The sequence below is a fragment of the Tachypleus tridentatus genome, chromosome 12 (assembly GCF_004210375.1).
Source record: "Tachypleus tridentatus isolate NWPU-2018 chromosome 12, ASM421037v1, whole genome shotgun sequence".
NCBI classification, from domain to species: domain Eukaryota; kingdom Metazoa; phylum Arthropoda; class Merostomata; order Xiphosura; family Limulidae; genus Tachypleus; species Tachypleus tridentatus.
The window spans coordinates 30,899,141-30,919,101 of NC_134836.1; the positions used below are offsets into that span (position 1 = coordinate 30,899,141).

Sequence of the window (19,961 nt, forward strand, 5' to 3'; positions counted from 1 at the left end):
AATAGTGGGATTGACCGTCACGTTATAACGCCCCCACGGCTGAAAGGGCTAGCATCTTTGGTCCAACCGGGATTCGACTTAGCCAAGAAAACATGCCAATTTATCATTAGGATACTGGTGACACATCATCTTTTTAGCTGAATCCTGTTTATGGCTTGTTAAAGTTGATGTTAAGATTCGTCTTCGTCGTTTACCTGAAGAACAAATGAGAAAACACTGTCTTTCCTACAGTTAACACATAGAGGTGTGCGGTACATATTTGGGCAGCTATTCATCACGGTGGGAAACTGCTTTTCATATCCCTCAAGAAGAAGTCAATGACGCTTCCTACAGGCATCACATGGAGACATTATTTCTGCCATATGCTGAGACAAGGTTTGGCAATAACCTTGTGTTTCAGGATGACAATGCCACTGCCAACAATGAGCATATTGTTTAGAATTATCTCGATTGGGAGGACGTCATAAGATTGCTACGAACAGCAAAGTCTCCATATTGTTGTAATCCCATTGAAAATTTTGACAGAACTGAGCCAGAAAATTGCTAACCATGATCCTAAACCACCCTCTGTAGCTGAACTGCAGAGCCTTCGAGTAGTGAGTTGCAATGAAACTATGGTAGATTATATCAATAACCTCATGATAGCGTGCCACGTCGTCTTGCACGAAGAGGATCCCTAAAGTAGTGAATGTTTAAATAATAGGAATTGATATACTGTTACAGACGCTATTTATAATAATTTGATGTTATATTTTATCATTATATATGTTTTAGTAAGGTTTTGTTGTAGTATGGGAATATGTAAGATTACACATCTCTCTTCTGGTTTCTGATAAAACTGTTTAACTGTATAACAAAAAAAAAAAAACTCTTGAGTTGTTACAGTGTTATACTTATGACTATATTTTTTTTCTTCTCCGTAATGTAATAACAAAATTACGTTACTTTAGCAATATATATATAATAACGAGAGTTACATTATTTTGTAATATGTAGCCCTAAAGTTGCACAACATTTGTTTGTTGTTATCTACATAGTTAATGTTTTGCAATAAGTAACATCAAAGATATGTAACATTTGTCTATTGTTATCTATCTTATTTTTTGCAATATCTAACATTAAAGTTGTGTAACATTCGTTTGTTGGTATATATTTATATAGTTAAAGTTTTGTATTATGTTACATCAAAATTGTGTAACATGTCTGTCGGCATCCATCTAGTGAATGTTTTGTAATATGTACCATCAAAGTTATGCTACACTTATTCATTGGTATCTATTTAGTTAACGTTTTGTAATATGTAACATAAAAATTGTGTTGCTCTTGTCTCTTAATAACAAAATTGACACAGCATTTTCAATTTTTTAAATATATTAACAAAATAATTGTTTGTTTTCATTTAACTAAAGCCTTAATTACTCAAAATATATTTAATTCTAGAGTTGAAAAAGAATGGAATTATAAATTCTTACTAATACGTAACAGGAACTAACACATAATAAAATAATAACTATAAAAACGCACACACCAAGAAATGGCATTAAAAAAAAAACTGTTAGTTTATTAAAGTGACGTTTTCTGTGAACACATAGTGGCGCTACCGTCAAGCAAAGAATTTAGTTGTGGACGCTACATAAGAAAGATTCACGGTTGAATAGTGTTGGGTAAAGTGAGTTGTAGCGGAAATATTGTTCACTACAGTGATTAAAAACGGTTAGTAACAAAATTTTGTTTGGATAGTATATATTGTATTTATCAGCTTATACTAGACAACTCTGTAAAATGTGTATTTATTGTCAACCTTTATTTATAAAAAAAATCAGATAATTTTTATTGAGTTCTACTAGTATTATGGGAGAAAGTATGGGTATGTACATAATTAATTATATTAGTTAACATTATACTTAGAGATTTAATTAATTGTGCTATTAGTATCATATTTTCAAAATATAAAATTAATGTAAGTTGAAACTTTGTATTCATACATTACAATTACTAAAGGATTTGTTGTTGTTTTTCAATACGTAAGTAATCTGTTTTGTCAGATGATTATTCCTGTTAATTTTCTGTGATCATTATAAGACTAGTCAATGTTGTGCATTTGTGTTTTCATGCCTTAAAATCATAAATTGCAATTTTGAATTTTGTCCCGGTCACTATTTTCTTAGTTACAAACATATTACACAAATATAGTTATTTAATTTTTGAAAATATTTGTTTACGTTAACCCCCTACCTATAACAACTAGTTAAACATGAATATAGAATACATCTTATGCTGGTCCTATAAACCAACTTATTTTATTCAGTTGTTAGACGTGTACAATGTACGTCACAATTTGCAAATCTCTATTTAAATGTTACAACTTTAACATTGTATTCCAACTTTTGTCTCAGCAGCACGGTTTTACCAGTCTAAATGTTTTATGGTTTCAACTCGTATTCTATTAGATATTGAGCACGCGCCTTGTTCTGTTACACTCTAACAAAGGTTTTGGTTTTGTGGCTAAAACTGGTTTTGAAATGGTTCTATATAACAAATAACAGTGATTGTTAACAAAAACGGGAAAGTTAACCGGTGGTGTAACTACAAAAGATTTTTCCCTCTCGCATAAAAAGTAATTGGGCCCGACATTTACTTCCCTGTATTTGTAGTTATGAACCTGATTGCTTTATATCATTTAACGCAATTGAAAATTCAAAATTAAACCAAACTAAAAATTGCAACTAATGCTTGTTTTTTAATTGTACGTGCATCAAATTTCGAGTCGGGTAGTTGACACAATTGTGTAATCGAAATACATATAATATGTATGTTCTACCACGGTAGAACTCGGTATGCTCAGCAAACGCTCTTTAGTTCAAACAAATTAAATTGTACATGTCTCGCCTTGTCGAGAATTGTTAAGTTTGCCTTCCCTCCTCCCACAATTACGGGGGCTGCGGGTGCAGTTTTATTTAAAAAAATGGTCAGAGAATGTTAAAAATGAATTATATTATTTATTGAAGCGCTTCAAGACGTCTAGTTTTTACAAAACTTTGAGATTACCTGTTACTTGAATTATATTATTTATTAAAGCGCTTCAAGACGTCTAGTTTTCACAAAACCTGGAGATTACCTGTTACTTGAATTATTTTACAAATCATAACCGTTTTAATTCCACTCGTGTTCACTTCATTCATTGGATGTTTAGCAAGTTGACCTCGTCGGCCAAGGTAATGGAGAAAATTACCTAAGTTATTTATAGAATCTCAGATGATATACAGTTGTTATATACATAGAAAATAATTCTCCCAAGTCATATGTCCACTTATTTATAAAGTAGAACGTCGTTATACAAGTTAATTTTCAGACAGGTGCAGTCTTGTCGTGTTATACTTCTGTGATAATAGGAGATTCATCAAGGAATCTATTACAGTTTGGTTTGTTTTGAATTTCGCGCAAAGCTACACAAGGGCTATCTGCGCTAGCCGTCCCTAATTTAGTAGTGTAAAACTATAGTGAAGGCAGCTAGTCATCACCACCCACCGCTAACTCTTGGGCTACTCTTTTATCAACGAATAGTGGGACTGACCGTAACATTATAACGCCCCCATGGCGAACATGTTTGGTAGGTCGGGAATTCGAACCCGCGACCCTCACATTACGAGTCGAGTTCCTTAACCACCTAGCCATGCTGGGCCTATATATTACAGAGCGAATTAGAATTCACTTCTTTTGACTGAGCTTAAAGAATAAAAGACACTGAGTATGTTAAAACCAAAAAAGCCATTTTGTATTAAATTGAAACATTCAAAATCGTTTACGAATAAAGAACAGCACCTTTACTGATAACTCTCTTACTTAAGAGAGTTGTTGATATCTAAACCTGTTCCAAACTAAGAAAACATAGCACTACATATACGAAGCAACAATAGTAGTTCTCTCTCGACATTTGTAACCGTTCCCCATGAAACAAAACGATGGTCATATCCACCAAAGACGGACAGTGGGTCAGAGACTCAATGATTCGCAGCCCATTACCGCCGTGGGAGCATTGTAAAGATAACTATTAAACCCACTTCTTGACTAGAGTATTCCACGCGTTAGTGTTTATTTTTATTCTATCACTTTAAAATTAGGCTATGAAAGATAACCCTTTATCAGCTTTGTACGAAATTTAACAGGTATCAATATTCTCGAAACATCACTTGACCTGCCGGAGGAAGAGGTCGCTGCCTACTCTCACGCATAGTGTGAATAACTTCACGAGGTCCTCTTCCACCGGAAAAAAAAGTTTATACAATAATATATCAATAGGTCGCTAAGGCAAAAAAACTAAGTGTCTCTTGACTAACTTTATGCGTTATTATTTCACACACCTGAATAAATGGACATTTCAATGATTTCTGTATTTAAACAAGGAGATAACAAACATGTGGAATGCGTAAATACAACACTTGAACCTGATGAGTTACAGAATTATGAGGCTGATCCATTCTCTGTTTTGTATCTTTATCAAACTTATGTCTTCAGACTGACTCTTATAGATTTATAAAACATAAACGTTTTTTTTTTTCTTTGCATATCTTGAAACTTGAGACTAAATTTCCTTCATTTTTTGTAGATTTCTCAGACTTGGCGCTTAACTTTCTCGACCTTCCAGGTTCCTTGCTGGCGTACATTAGTTTCTTCTCTAGCTCTCTTCAGTGTCCTCCCAAGTTGCTCCATTATCTTTCTCTTGCTGTTCAAGATTTTTCACGTTTGAAGTTATTTTATTTTGTCACATTTCTAGAGCCCTTGTACATAGTGTTTCACCCTCCCATATTTCTATAACTATAAGACCTTTACAGTATCATTTTTCATACTTTTTCACAGAAGGAATATTTTACTCTCACACTTCTAGATTCTTTATCGTCTCTCTCACATTTACGAGCTCTTCAGCTTTACTAGACAAAAATGGTTAAACAAGACTATTGGTCAGCAGTGCTGTCAGTTGTTATAGTTCTAGCTTGTATTTCATTAATATCAACCAAAAATCAGTATCAAGACCTCCAAGGAGATTACTGTCGTGTGCGTCGACCAGTCACGTGCTGCCAAGGCAGAGATGACTCTTGTACAGTACCCATCCTTGACACTGTCTGCTACTGCGATTTGTTTTGTGATCGTACCAATGGTGAAGACTGCTGCCCTGACTTCTGGGATTATTGTCTGGGAGAAAGAACACCACCGCCTCCAGAGCCTGTGATTAAGCCTCGTAAGTTATACATTTTTATCATCTTGTGTGTAATTTTTTTCACAAGCTATTTTGTTGTAACTACAGGGTGGCCCGTAAGTCCCTACCCATCCATATATCTTATGTATCCAGTGTATCTGTGTGCTGTCCCTCATTCTCGGTATATAATACTACACGACGCCATGTTCTTTAAGTGTAAATGGGCAATGAAACAAATTTATAACACATGCGTAATTGAATATAACATAATAACATATGGATTGGTAGGGCCACCCTGTAGATCAAATTTACACAATGAGTTGTCAGTTACTGCAGTAATTCACAACCACTGATCCTCTTACAATACATTATATAGCAATCTACCTTTTTCAAGAAATGTTTTAGTGGAATACTGATGAAGAATCCGTAAAACGCACGTGGAGTGTCTAGTTAAATAAAAGTAACAATTTGGAACTATAATCTCGTTTGTTTCTAGTGTTAGTTCATCCATACCCTGTTTTAGAGATGAACATCCCTACATCATACTTAACTTTTGCAAAATAATGTTTTAGTTACTCCGCTATAATACATTTCGTGTACTTAGCTTGTTACAGACAGTTTGGCAGTTAGTAGAGTGGAAAAGGTAAGAAGACAGGAGTTAATACGTGAGTTTGGCCGCAAAACTTTAAGAGAAATCAATAAAGAAATAAAGGTGATTTGCGCATTTCCTGTATTTATTTTCTTGGAAACTTTTAATTTCTTAAATTTACACAATTTAAACTTGATGTGGCTTCTCCTTTTCACAGTTTTTATAAATGTTTGCCATTTCTCTACTTTAATGAAGAAACATTCTCAACATGTAATGCTGTTAAAATTTTATTTGTTCACAATATTATTTTAATCTTTCAAGAGAGAGGACAGGACCTGATTAGTCTGTTTACGTTGAAAGTTGAACTACTTCTGTGTTGGTTAAATTCAGAACGAAGAACTAAAAACGTTACTAGCTTACCACATAGCCTAATATTAATGCCTAATACATAGTCAACAATTAAATCTTAAGATTTAGTTTAGGTGTTTATCTGTAGGTGTTGTACGGCAAATACAGGACATGTATAAACTTGTTATCGTTGTATAGTTACATAATGTGTAAAGTTTCAATTCTGTATTCTATATAGCCATAGAAAACAACAAACCTTTATAGTTAATTCAATAACATCCAGAGTACAGATACCTAAACAGTTTCAAATTAAAACAGCCTGAAATATAAGAGCTGTCACGTGACACAAAAATGAACATTGAACTAACTTTCTCTTGTGATCTATGTAGAAGTCATACGTTTGTCGTGTGACATCTACAGTAGAATTGAACATATGTGAGCTGAAGTGTATCGAGTATTCTGTAGTTATATTGTCAACGTTGCACAGTACTTAGTGTCATATTTATTTATTTTGATATTATATATTCAATGTTGTTCAATGACCTTTTAAGGTGATAGATGCACTCGGTAGTTGGCGGTGAGTAGTATTGACCAGCTGCCTTGCCTTCCCTTTAGTCTGTTACTTCAAAATTATGGAGATCTAGTTCAGATGTTCTCTCAGTTCTTTTGCACGAAAATCAAAAACTGTAGATACCTTGAAACAACCACGTGGGTAGAATATTAAAAAATACACGTTTTTCAGACAGCTAGTAGCAACCACGTGGGTAGGATATATTTCTAAATGCTTATTCTTCAGACATTCAGTAAAAACTGTGGGTATGACACTTAAAGGGTTTGTTTTTTCAGACCGCTGGTAACGACCACGTGGGTAGGATATTTTTTTTTTAAATGTTTGAGCCCCGGCATGGCCAGCTTTGTTAAGGCGCTCGACTCGTAATATGAGGGTGGCGGGTTGGAATCCCTGTCACACCAAACATGCTCGCCCATTCAGCCGTGGGGGCGTTATAATGTTACGGTCAATCCCACTATTCGTTGGTAAAAGAGTAGCCCAAGAGTTGGCGATGAGTGGCGAAGACTAGCTGCCTTCCCTCTAATCTTACACTGCTAAAGTAGGAACGACTAGCGCAGATAGCCCTTGAGTAGCTTTGCGAGAAATTCCAAAAACAAACAAACAAATGTTTGTTCTTCACACAGCTAGTAACGACCGTGTTTTTACGCATTTTGTGTGTGCTTGTTCTCTAAACAGTAACAACTACATGTTTTGTTTAGAAATATAAATGCCAGGAATATACAGAAAGTTGTACAGACAAACATGTAAATTTTAATGCCAGAATAAACGATGACGATCATCGCTTCTCACTTTTCAACATGGATTTGATTGGTCACATATCCACTCATTCATCCCACGTAATTTCTGACAAAAATAGCAGACGAAAAAGTAAAATATCAACGAAAATCTGTAACTCAGAATGTAATAACACTCGTTTAACAAATATCCTGACTTGCTACCATAATTTTATACCAATGGCATTCCAACTGCTTTACGATTGGTTTACTTAGACGCAACTATCCAACACTCACTCGTATGCTGTACCTAATGATGACAAATAAATTTGCGTCTTTATTCACCCCCTCCCCCATTAGGCCTTATATACGTTTATTTATTTAACTATTTAAATGCTTTAAATTGGAGTACCCTGCTTTTGCCGACTTCTGCGCTTGGGTTACCTTGTGTATTATCAGTTAAACGTAGTGTAATAGCTTTCTATCTACTTTGCGCATGCGTTTGTCATGTCTTATTATTCCGATTCATCGCATGCTCTTTATCTCTGGCATGATGGGCTAATGTAAATAGATTGGTATTATCAAGTCATGTATCTTTATGCTCGTGAATTCTAAACTTATCAAAACAAGTATTTTAACTGTAAGATTACAAGAATTCGTATTTCATGAGGAACTGAAGAAAACTACCTGGTTTTGTTCCATTGTTATGCTAGATAGTCTGCTACGAGTAATTTATAAATTTTGTATACTTTTGTAGCCTGAAAACATTAATTTCTAAAACTCATTGCAAAGGTATCTAAGGACTATCAGCGCTGGTCTTATCTGATGCTGAACAGGTATAATAAATGGAAGTCAGCTAGCCATCATCACCTACCGCCAACTCCTGGGCTACTCTAACTGATTAGCAGAATATAGCCATCACACAAGCGACCTTAGTGTTCAGAATACGTTTTCTCTGGAACAAGACATGAATTATACACTAATATTCTCGGTCACCACTAGATCACACCCTGCCTATCATAGAAAAATACTTTATTATGGAAGTCACCACTAAATCACACTCTGCCTATCACAGAAAAATACTTTAATTATGGAGTATGTTTATTTCTTTCACTGTCATTAAGCTAAAATGCTGCAAACTGTGCAGCAGGACTAATGTCAGAGCACGATCGGACCTGGACTGTAACGACGTGATGAGGCTCCAAATTGTATTTTGTATAGGCAATAAGATTCTTGTTTCTGATTAGTTTTTAACCGACATTTCGGCTGATATTACACTGCCATCATCAGGAAAGTCCTGAGAACTAGGAGTTAGTTTTGTGTTTATAGTGACCGGTTCTTAATCCTGTGAATCGTTAAAGGACGTCTAAAGTGTTATTCATGTGTTTGGAGTATAGGAACAAGTATTTTGTATCAAGTTATGAAAGCAAGTTGTCAACTATTAACTTGATGTTGGTGTACGTATTGGCTACTAACCATGCGAATGACAGTACTGTACCGTTTATAGTGCTCTATTTATTTACTTCATTAAAAAAAATTTCTGGAAACTAGTTGCTGTGTTTTCATTCGATTTCAGATTGCTACCAAGATGGCGTTCGCTATAACATTGGACAAAAGTTTAAAAAAAACTGTAACACGTGGTAAGTATTATTTTATTTGTAGTTGAAATGTAAGAGTGTATGATTAGAAGTATTTGTGGCACAAGTGAAACAAATATATTTGAATAAATCCTACAAAACCCTACGCACATGATCATTGTCTAAAAATCACAATACACAAAAGCTTCAGATATTGAATGTTTCCGATGCTCCCACTGGGAATCATCAGCCGAATGCCATCTATCTGTAGATGTTCGGCATTGCTAGGTGGTTGAGACACTCCACTCGTAATCCGAGGGTCGCAGGTTCGAAACCAAACATACTCGCCCTTTCAGCCGTAAGGCGTTATAATGTGACGGTCAATCCCACTATTCGTTGGTAAGACAGTAATCTAAAAGAAGGCGGTGGGTGGTGACTAGCTGCCTTTCCTCCAGTCTTACACTGCTAAATTAGGGACGGCTAGCGTAGATAGCCCTCGTGTAGCTTTGGGTAAAATTCAAACCAAACAAATCTATCGGTAGGAGTTTTGGCTCTATAGAAATCGTTACTCTTTTCGGATTGGTGAGCTGGCAGCATTTTCTACGCTAACTCCCCCTGTCGGTTTTATACTGCTCAAATGATTATCACTGAATCTACTTCACTGTCATCTGTCTACTCTTCTGGAAATACTTCACTAATGTCTACTACGAACTGTATTCAGATACTTCAGCTACATTCTACAAAACGGTGCCAATTTACTCTTGCCAAATCCATGACCATGTTGCCACTTATGAAAAACTGTCGCAAAGTCAAGGCAGTCAGCGTTAAATGGATAATTTGCAACTTGCCATCCTCTATCTTCACTATCAGAAAAAAGCCCTCCGAACTTAAGGTTCCATTCACGTGCGTCTTGAATATTGTTCTCCCCCGATAATGTCAGTTTCCAGTAGTTGACTGGATGACAGTATCTGGTTTAAAACTTGTGATCACTATTTCAGCTGAAAATTCTCTTTGGGGTCTACTATTAACTTTCAATCATTTGCCATGAAATGTATGCTACTTCCAGGTAAGCTGCCGCCAGAGCTACCAGACCCCGATCCAAAACTCTTTTTATTGAAAGTGATTTTGTCTTTGACTAGTACGTATCTCTGCTGTGTTAACCTTCTACATTCTCTTTAACTGCCATGTCTATCACCAGGTGTACATTCTGCCAGCAACTCTAAATGTGTTACAAGCTTCCATTCACACTACATGCGCAGCAACAATTTATCTTATCATACCAGACAACAAAGTTGGCTGGTGTGGAGAAAAAAACATGAGTGAACATCCATAGAAATTAAGTCCTAGAAGCTTTCGTCTTCCACAACACTTTGTTCTATACTCTTCCATCCCACCTATGCGCCTTGCTTTGCTTATTGCTTACCAAACAACAATGGCTAGTCTCTTCTTATCTTAACCTTTTAAATTTTCTAAAAAAAATCTCACCATTATCCATGTTGTTGGCAGATGTTCACTACTTATGACTTGTTCATCCCAATCCTTGGAACCCTACTTGAATAGCTCCAGAAATTTCCTTTTATTTGAGCCTTGAATCTGTTTCATTAACTGCTTTCTCAGCTGTCCACTTTCTGTTGGATCTGATATCTTGAAGTATTTTGAATCACTAAGGTCATAAAGGATGTTGCCTTTGTCACTTTGAGCACCTCTGTGAAAAACCATACTAGAAGAATTAACTTTATCCAACAACTGTAAATAGCAAAGTTATTCAAACTATTTAGAACTTCTAATCATCTCTTCATGTATGTGTTCAACTGATGGTCCACTTCCTCTGTATGGTTAATGGTTATCTGGTATATAATTGGCATCCAAAAAATGGCCAAATTGCAACTACAAGAGCATCAACTTTCCTAATATATCACACTTGTCAGTTAATTCCAAATCCTCCACCTGTTTAGCCATCTCCTAATGTCTTTCAACTCTCGTATATCAACGTTCAAGGCAAAACTTTGTAGAATGGACTTTCGAAACGTCGTCCCCTACACTTATCTCCACAACAGGCAGTAGCCTTCCATTCTACAAAGTTTCATCATAAATACTCTGCCTAAACAACCTATCAAAAAAGTTCAAGGCTTTTCAAAGGATTATTGGAATCTTCTTACTAAACAACATAAAAGAAGTATTGATCAGTTTCTCCTTCCTTTATTTTTTTTTCAATCCATCAGCTCTTCAAATTTAATCAAGATTAATCCTTCATTAATTGCTGTTCCTAAATCAACCTTTTCTGCTGCTCTCCATTATAATAGGAAACATGATAGGAGAAATCGTACATTCCTACGGAATAACAACTTCGGTGTCCACCTGCTTTCTAATATAATCTTGAGAAAATTGTTTAAAAATCCCTGTAGTATTTCAAGGCGAATTTTTTTTTACTTTATTAGGAATCCAAAATAAATACGTAGTATATTTGATTCAATGCATGCAGATCAATATGCATTAGCAAAATCAACCATACCACAATAAAATCTTTTCTCTGCTGACATACCAACTTTTTGCAAAAAAGGTGTTAATTAGCCTATTTTACAAAAGAAATAATATCCTTTCTGCTAGAATAACAAACATTATTTTACCCTTTACATTCAGCAATTACATCGGGCAGAATTGGTTAAGAGTACTAAAATGCCCCTCTTAGGGGATGCATACACCTTCTGCACTCTTCCATGAAGCCAGAACAACATTCTTTCGCCAAATAACTTTTAGAAGCTTCCAGAGACATTTCCTTGGTTTGCCATACTTTTTGTACAATTTCTATTGTATTTCATTCGAGCATGTACCACGAGCAGGTCTCGTTTTCCTCGCGTATTTCCATCTCTGCTAGTCTTGATCCTGCTGTATCCAATTTTATGCCTGGTTGTATCGGCTCCACCACTCCAGTCGCTAGAATAAGTGCTCTTTAGATGCTTCTCGAAAACTTCTTGAGGTATCCTTTAATAGCCACTCTTACTCTGCTCAAATAGCTTCTTCGTGAACTAGCATGAATTACTGAAAAAAGTAATTATCAGGTATTCTTTTTTTACATCTTTGTCACTCGCTGAGGTACGTTGAAATGAATATAATATTCCTCGTTCTTTCTTCCAAAGCTCAACAAGGCCTGGTTTCTCTTCTACACTAGCTTTCTTCCACTAGTGTTTCAGAGAATTCAGCATTTGTCTCAACCTATGTATTACTTTGTCTTCTACTTATTGTTCTCTGTCTGCTGTATATGACATCCCAGAATACCAAACCTAACTCCCCAAATTATATATCAAGTTACCCATATCACTTCCAACTTCTTGGTTGTTCCTTTCAGTATTCTTCAGTACCTTCTTCTAAGCCACTTCATCCTTTCGCTTCTTTTATTGCTGGCCACTTTGCCTTCCTCTCACCCATTTAATCTGCATCTTGAGTTGAATCTACCGGGATACTGTAGTGAGACATAACTGACTTGAGCTATCTCTTGTTTGACCTAAGAACTGTTTACTTTCTCCGGAATAATGTACACGACCTAACGATTTGGTACTTAGTATTTGTAACTGTCCTTCTACTGCAAGTATTATTGTATAACATTTCATTCTCTTTTGATGAATTACAATGCTTTTGATATTGTTGAGCACTTATCCTGGCACACCAAAAAATCTGAATGCTCGGTAATATTTGTTCTTGGTTTTTGAGGTAATCTTAGTAGAAAATCCATTAAGTCTATATATACACACACACACACACACACACACACACACACACACACTGCAGATTCTAAAAAGACTATAATAATCATACATCCTACTGACACATTACAAACCCTAGGAAAGTATCGATAAAATATTCCATTTATAAAAAGAAAGAGAGAAAACAAACTTAGATTAGACACCTGTCTTTATTGTACTTTAGCGAGAGACAAAAATTAGTGAATGCGTTTACGTTTTTTCACCGACACGAAACCTCAAACTAATGCTTCCACGTTAGATAGATTATGGGAAGGAAGAAGTTTAATCAAATGTTATCTCGCATAGAAACATTGTTCATATTATCTGACGACCTTATAAAGCAGTTTTAATCAAAGATTTTATCAGAATAATTTGAGCTAAGGACTAATTCAATTACTAAAATTTGTTTGTTTCAGTGAATGTCGCTACACCAGCGCAGATAAGTTTGACTTTGTATGCGAAGACAAACCTTGTCTTATTCAGCCGAAACTCAATGAAGCCGTCAATCAAGGAAACTATGGGTATTGTTAACCTTCCCGTGGATATACTTAGTCTAAGTTTGTGTATCCAACAATGAAACGGGCTTGGTTTTCTCCAAAAGTAACTAATGCAAAACCACTCTTGTCACAAATTTAAGAATCAGAATATTTAATCATTACTCTGAGTTTTTAAAAAAATTAACAATGGTTAAAAAACTGTTAAAAATAAATTCTTGCAATGTAACCGACAGAAAACAACTGAATCCATTTTGATTACAATTTAAGTTTTTGTTTTGTTTTCTTGCTAACAGATGGAAATCTTCAAACTATTCTTTCTTTTGGGGACAGACTCTTGAAGAAGGAATCCGTTATCATTTAGGGACATTCAAACCATATGGCAGAGTAAGAAATATGAACTCTTAACCTTATATTTGACATGAAAATTTAGACTTTTATTCTACCATGAAGAAAGCGTATTTCCCTTCAAATTCCACGAAGTTTACCAGTTGCAATTTTTAGATTATCCATTAATTATTAAACCTGTGTCCATTTGTTTCAAATAAGTTTAGTATTATAAGAGTTGATCTATTAATATGGCAGTGAGAGAATTGCAATAAAAATTGAAATAAGTTACATACATTATGAATTGTAAAGATCAAATTATCTAACTTTGTTATTAGGCTAACTTGAAGTTAACTAAGTTACAAAAATCTTAACTGTGATTAGATATTGTAATCATCCCGAATACTTGGTTTTGCATCTGTGATAAACATATTCAGTATATTTAAATTTATTCATTTCTTTGATAATGGGATAATTTATCTCATTCTAATTATCGAATGACAAATATTTACAGTTTTACATTAACTACAAACCATTAAACGTAAGTGTGAAAATAAGTTTCCTCTTCGCACAGTGAACTCTTTGTAAGAATTCAATATACCGTACGAATGGAAATAACACTAAAGTGACCAATATAAGTTTTAATTTTAGTTCGATGTAGCGTATTAACAATGTTTATGTATTTATAACACAGACGTTCCAAATGAACGAGATGCGTATCAAGAACCATCATCCTCTGCCGGAAACCTTCGACTCTCGTCTGCAGTGGCCGGGCTTGATTCAAGGAATTAGTGACCAGGGAAACTGTAGCGCCTCATGGGCCTTCTCAACAGCAGGTTGGACTAGTTTTGTGATACATTTATTTAGTTTCACATAAGTCCGAGTATAGTTTTTAAAAGCCTGGCTTCTGTTTTAAAAGACTCTCCAACCTGTAAACGGGTGTTTTCGAAATTGGCCGATTCAGGTTGGTGTATAATATCTGAAAGTTTATCTTCTGATTTAAATAAAATCTTTTAACTTAAGCGAATGTTTCCGAAATTTTCGGAGTCAGATTGGTTGATCGTATGCTTTCTTTAATTTTGTGTGCGTGTGTGTGGTTTTGAAGTCAGACATGAAATGATTTCATTTTTACATTATGGCTGACAGCAGTCAATGTTATTTTAGACTATATACTTGCTGAATATTTCATATTTTGAATAAAGAGACAGGACATTCAATGACTGAAACTAATTCATCCATGTTAACAAACAAAGCAAGTGTATTTGTAAATTTCTCACGAAATATTTCATTCTTGCTACATAACTAATTTGGTTATTATTCCACATTAGATAACTACTGTATTGTTCCACAGCTCTTTCATCTGATCGACGAGCGATCCAGTCGAAAGCCCGCGAAAGAATAATACTGTCTCCCCAGCAGCTTATCTCTTGTAACATCAAAGGGCAGAAGGGTTGTGAAGGAGGACATGTTGACAGGGCATGGTGGTTCATGAGGAAGCAGGGGTGTGTTTTATTTTTCAGAACAATAACTATCAGAACTTTTGTGTTCGTTACTAAATTCAGATTGTGGTTTTATGTAGATTTTTTGCGTTAATATAAACTTATTGATTCACAAACATTCGAAGAAGAATATCTTCTTTAACTATCCCTAAAGAGCTCTAATTATCATCTTACTTTTCGCTTTCAAATATGATTTTTTTTTATTTCTCCATATTATAATTTCAATAATTTATTAAAACATTATTGATAATATATATTTTTGCACTTCTTCCATTATGTTGCTTATTTCAATGTTTGTTCACATTCTTGAACATTTTAAAAATATAATTGGTTGTAGTTTGACATCTCAAAAGTGCTACCCTTACACAAGTGGACAAACTGGACAGAAAGATGAATGTATGATTCATCGCGAAAGGCACAGAGGGACTGTCCAGTGTCCTTCTGGTATCCGAGACGAACATTATAAAACAACTCCACCCTATAGAGTAGGCCATTTGGTAAGGAAATGTCCGGTGTTATAAAGTAGCTTGTTTAAAAAAATAACCAATGTTATAAAGTAAGTAACTTTTCTTTTTTAAGAAAGTATCCTGTATTATAAGGTACGTCACTCTGTAAGTGGATATACTGTGTTATTCAGGCTGTAGAGCATACTAATTTTCACTATCATTGTAACTGAAATTCCGCAAATGCCTACTAACTAGTAATATGTTGTTATGAGTATCTTCCTTTTTCACACGGAGACGTAAGAAATTCAATTTATAAACAATTGTACTTTTGTACCTTTTCTGGTCAGTTGATATACCTACTTCTAGCTTTGTGCCGTTTCTAATCTATTGGTATACAACTTTTTGAGGTAATATTTTATGTTGTTTTGATATAGTAGATAATCCATTACTTTATCCTACTTCAAATCACAGTATTTAATTATGAGAAAGGTATTTTACAGCTGTTTCTTTTGACAAAATGATTAATAGTTAGTTACTTTTAAGAACTAGCAATAAGAGAACGGTATATTTTCCCCATTCTTTTAACCAATGCCTATCTTTTTATATAGGAAGAAGATATCATGTACGATATTTATACCAATGGCCCTGTCCAAGGTGAGAATAATAGAAACAATCCATATTTACACATTACATAATTACTACACTGTAAACTAAGGCGTAGAGAAGGTTATGTCCAGTCTTGCAAATAATGTACTGATTAATACTATATAATTTTTTTTGCTCGGCCTATAATGTTTTACATATTTTCAGTTTTTATTATAATATTTAGTAATGCTACAATGAGTTACGTAAGCTTCTGATACGAATACAGCATCATGAATTGTCTACTTCACAGCAACATTTCGTGTGATGCAAGACTTCTTCAGTTATGCTAGCGGGATCTATCAAAAACTTCCTCAAGTACATAGCAAACCACCACTACAAGGATGGCATTCAGTGAGAATCATAGGGTAATATTTGTTTTCAATCACTTACAATTATTTAAATAGTTCACCTTTACCTGTTCATGGTAACCTTACTTTCTATTGGGTATTACATATATAATACAAACCAGATGGTATTTATTGTCTTTCATGAAGCACAAAGCAAGAAAATTGGCAAACAAAAGAAATATCACGTGTGCTTGGTAAGTTGCTGACAAATAAAGTTTACCCAAGTCCTTCTGCTGTTAGTGCTTGTCGTAAACGCAGGATGAAATAAAAGCTGACCAATTCATGTAGAAGACATTTTCAAATTGAAATATTTAGAATTAAATAAGAAATTCAAATAAAATAGTAGCTTTAAAATTACTTGTATATGTCGAAGTTGATAGTGATTTATAGTTAAGTATTTTAAATGCATCATAAAGTGTATTGGTTTGTCATCTGTAATTCTTCTCGAAAATATGTATCATTTTCAAATTCCTTAAAATGTAGCTGTATAGTAATCTCATATGGGTCAAATGAAACAGTTAAATTTGTTCAGTTGAAACTGCATGTATGTCCCTAAAATGTTAGACTTTAGAATAATTAAATTATCATTATGTTCTCTTTGAAGGTGGGGAGTTGATAGATCACAAGGAAGAAAGAAAAAATATTGGGTACGTAAATAGAGATTGTTAGATTGAAAGAAAAGATTTATCGTTACAAGATATAAAATCTCTCTGTTTTTAAAGTTTTGACTACACATAATTACAGATGGCGTACTTTGTATTTTAAGAATGTCTTGATGAATTTTAATGAGGATGTTTTATTAGAACTATGGCTGTTCTTAGAACCATAATGTTGATTAGAAAATGTAATTCTGAATTGTTGTTAGATCTGTGCTTAGTCAATCATTACGTTGAGAAAGTCAACATGAAATCTTGTATTAGCTAGCATAATTCAATTATCTAGTTTTAAAATGAAAACGTTAACTTGTCTGTTATTAGCTTACAATATGCTTTTCAAATTAAATTGTAAGTCATTTTATATTTATCTATACACTTTTTTGTTTATTGGTCTGGAAATAGATTTAACTGACTTCCTCTCTTGGTTTACTAAAGAGTTCTTTGAATGTATAAAATACATATCACCGTAATAATTTGTCCAAGAACTTCCTATACCTCAGAAAAGGAGAGAGAGAGCTAGCTCAAGATAATTTACATAAGTTTGTAAACAATTATCTGATCTCCTGTTCAGGCTTAAATAAATTCAATTTATTTACAACTTTTAACATCAGACTTACTCAGAGCGACTGGTGCTATTCACGTAACTGGTAGTTTCCAAAGAAATATAAAATATCACCTCGTTTCCAGTAGAAAGATAACTGTTAAATTACACAATCAACTGACTAACAAAAGGTATAACATTTAGTGCGAAGTTCGACTTCAAAATGAAACTTAAATCGTTCAGTTTTCAGTCAGGTGATGAAATTTCGATCTTCAAATTCTGTAATTTGTAACGATTATTTACATTATATAGGGGCAACTACCAACACACTGACACATAAAGAGCCACTGGCACTCTCGTACTGGTACCAGTATTCTTGTGCAGGCGAGAATAGTTTTTGTTTTTTATTTACTTACCCATTGGATTCGTCTGCTCAAAACGCACACGAAATATTTGCAAGCCGTATACCTTATACAACACACTCGCATCAACTTTCGAAAGCAGATCGTAACCGATATGGGAAGCCAGTAGTCAAATAAACTAAAATCCAATGGTGTAGTTTGATGCCTAATACCTTTCATAAACTTCCCATATCTATAATATAAAGGCGGAATATGTGATGCACATTGACTTCATTTGGTTGACATTGTGAATACGACTCTCGAAAAGGTCACCAACCACAAATGTCTATGACGTCTAATGATCAATGTCGCATATTTGCACCCTTATGATGTACTCCGTTTTCAGAGAAATTACAACATTTTATATTGTTTTTACCTCACGACGTAAATTACTTAATTAATAGTAGTACATCTTTGAAGCCAAGATAAATGCATGTTTTATAATAATTTTTGAGAAAGAGCGAAGAATTTATGTCGTAGAGAGCGCCATCAATGATCTGTGCAGCACTGATGAATAAAACACAAACATCAAACCTCTTTTTAGTTGAACTTTGCAATATCCTTATTTTCCATAAATAATATTTTCCTGTTTCTCGTTAGCTCTGTGCTAACTCCTGGGGACGAGACTGGGGAGAAAACGGTTACTTCCGCATCGTTCGAGGTCAAAACGAGTGCGACATCGAATCCTTCGTTGTAGGAGTTTGGGCGAAAAAAAATCACTTCGAACTCTCCAGTGCTCGTTAAAACTTTATTATGTAAACTCTTCTATTATGATAAATAATTATAATGTATTTTTCCTCTTTTAATAGCTAATTAGATAAATTAGTAATTTACTTAAGATATGTGTTTCCGTATCAATGCTTTGAAAGGGGCACTAAGCGACTTCAAGTTAAATATAACTAACAATGTTTTTGTCGCATTCTTGAGGCATGCGTATGAAAATTTTAGTATGTTTGTATAAATAACTTTTTCATTTTTCAAATGTTAATTATTTGTTACAATATACATTTTCTGGCTTAAAAATTATTTGTGTAAAGCTTTAAATCTGCGTTTTTGTTTTTCCTTGTGGGTTTTGTACGACTTAGTTTATTATATGTATGTATCATTATGTGCTTCTATACATTGTTTGTTAGGCTACAATGACGAATTAAATGTTTTGAATATACTTTATCATACGTTGTTAAATAAAATAAGTTTAAATGTATTATTATTATTATACATTTTGTGATCTAACCTAGTGCCATATATCATGAGTATTGTATTCTGTACTATATTGATTTTAAACATAAAATAAAATGTTCATTGTGCGGAGCTTTCTTTAATGCATTTATAAGCAAAAACTATTGGACAAATTACATATACAAAAACACATACGTTTGAGTGTTGTCAGATACTGCGGTGGGAATTTTGCTGAGGTAATTGAATGAAGAATCACTCCAACTTACTCCAGACGTGCCCAAGATAATCTTTATGCCAAACTCGGTATTTTTAGTTTTTGAATTTCGCACAAAGCTAGACGAGGGTCACCTGCACTAACCGTCCCTAATATAGCAGTGTAATACTGGAGGGAAGGAAGCTAGTCATCATCACCCACTGCCAGCTCTTGGGCTACTCTTTTTACCAATGAATAGTGGGATTAACCGTCACATTAATACGCCTCCCCGGCTGAAAGGGCGAACATGTTTGGTGCGACGTTATAACCATAAGTCTTCTATAACACCAAAAACAAAAACCTTTTGTTCCCCAACACTTTAACCAATTTGGTCATTATATTAACGATATGGTTCTCATAAGCACGGAAATTGATTTTAAAATTAAAGCCAATAGAAAGCTAAGAAAAGCCTAATGGGTTGTAACCTTACGTACTCTTCGA

At 34.3% G+C, this 19,961-nt stretch overlaps 1 protein-coding gene across 1 annotated transcript; it reads left to right on the plus strand.

Annotated features, from left to right (window-relative positions):
* The first annotated feature begins 1,578 nt into the window (after positions 1 to 1,578).
* Positions 1,579 to 19,399, plus strand: LOC143235476 (putative peptidase C1-like protein F26E4.3). Its single transcript, XM_076473690.1, has 12 exons — positions 1,579 to 1,713; positions 4,886 to 5,236; positions 8,992 to 9,055; positions 13,149 to 13,253; positions 13,523 to 13,613; positions 14,248 to 14,389; positions 14,905 to 15,055; positions 15,390 to 15,549; positions 16,107 to 16,152; positions 16,394 to 16,508; positions 17,095 to 17,137; positions 18,689 to 19,399. The coding sequence occupies exons 2-12, from the start codon at positions 4,939 to 4,941 to the stop codon at positions 18,830 to 18,832; spliced, it is 1,359 nt and encodes a 452-aa protein (XP_076329805.1). The 5' UTR covers positions 1,579 to 1,713; positions 4,886 to 4,938; the 3' UTR covers positions 18,833 to 19,399.
* Positions 19,400 to 19,961: the final 562 nt, after the last annotated feature.

Bases quoted from the DNA above. Each gene is read 5' to 3' on its own strand.
- LOC143235476 (XM_076473690.1), top strand. From the start codon at position 4,939: ATGGTTAAACAAGACTATTGGTCAGCAGTGCTGTCAGTTGTTATAGTT. The intron at 16,509-17,094 runs GTAATATTTGTT...TTCTCTTTGAAG, and splicing joins CATTCAGTGAGAATCATAGG to GTGGGGAGTTGATAGATCAC. The intron at 17,138-18,688 runs GTACGTAAATAG...GTTTCTCGTTAG, and splicing joins GAAGAAAGAAAAAATATTGG to CTCTGTGCTAACTCCTGGGG.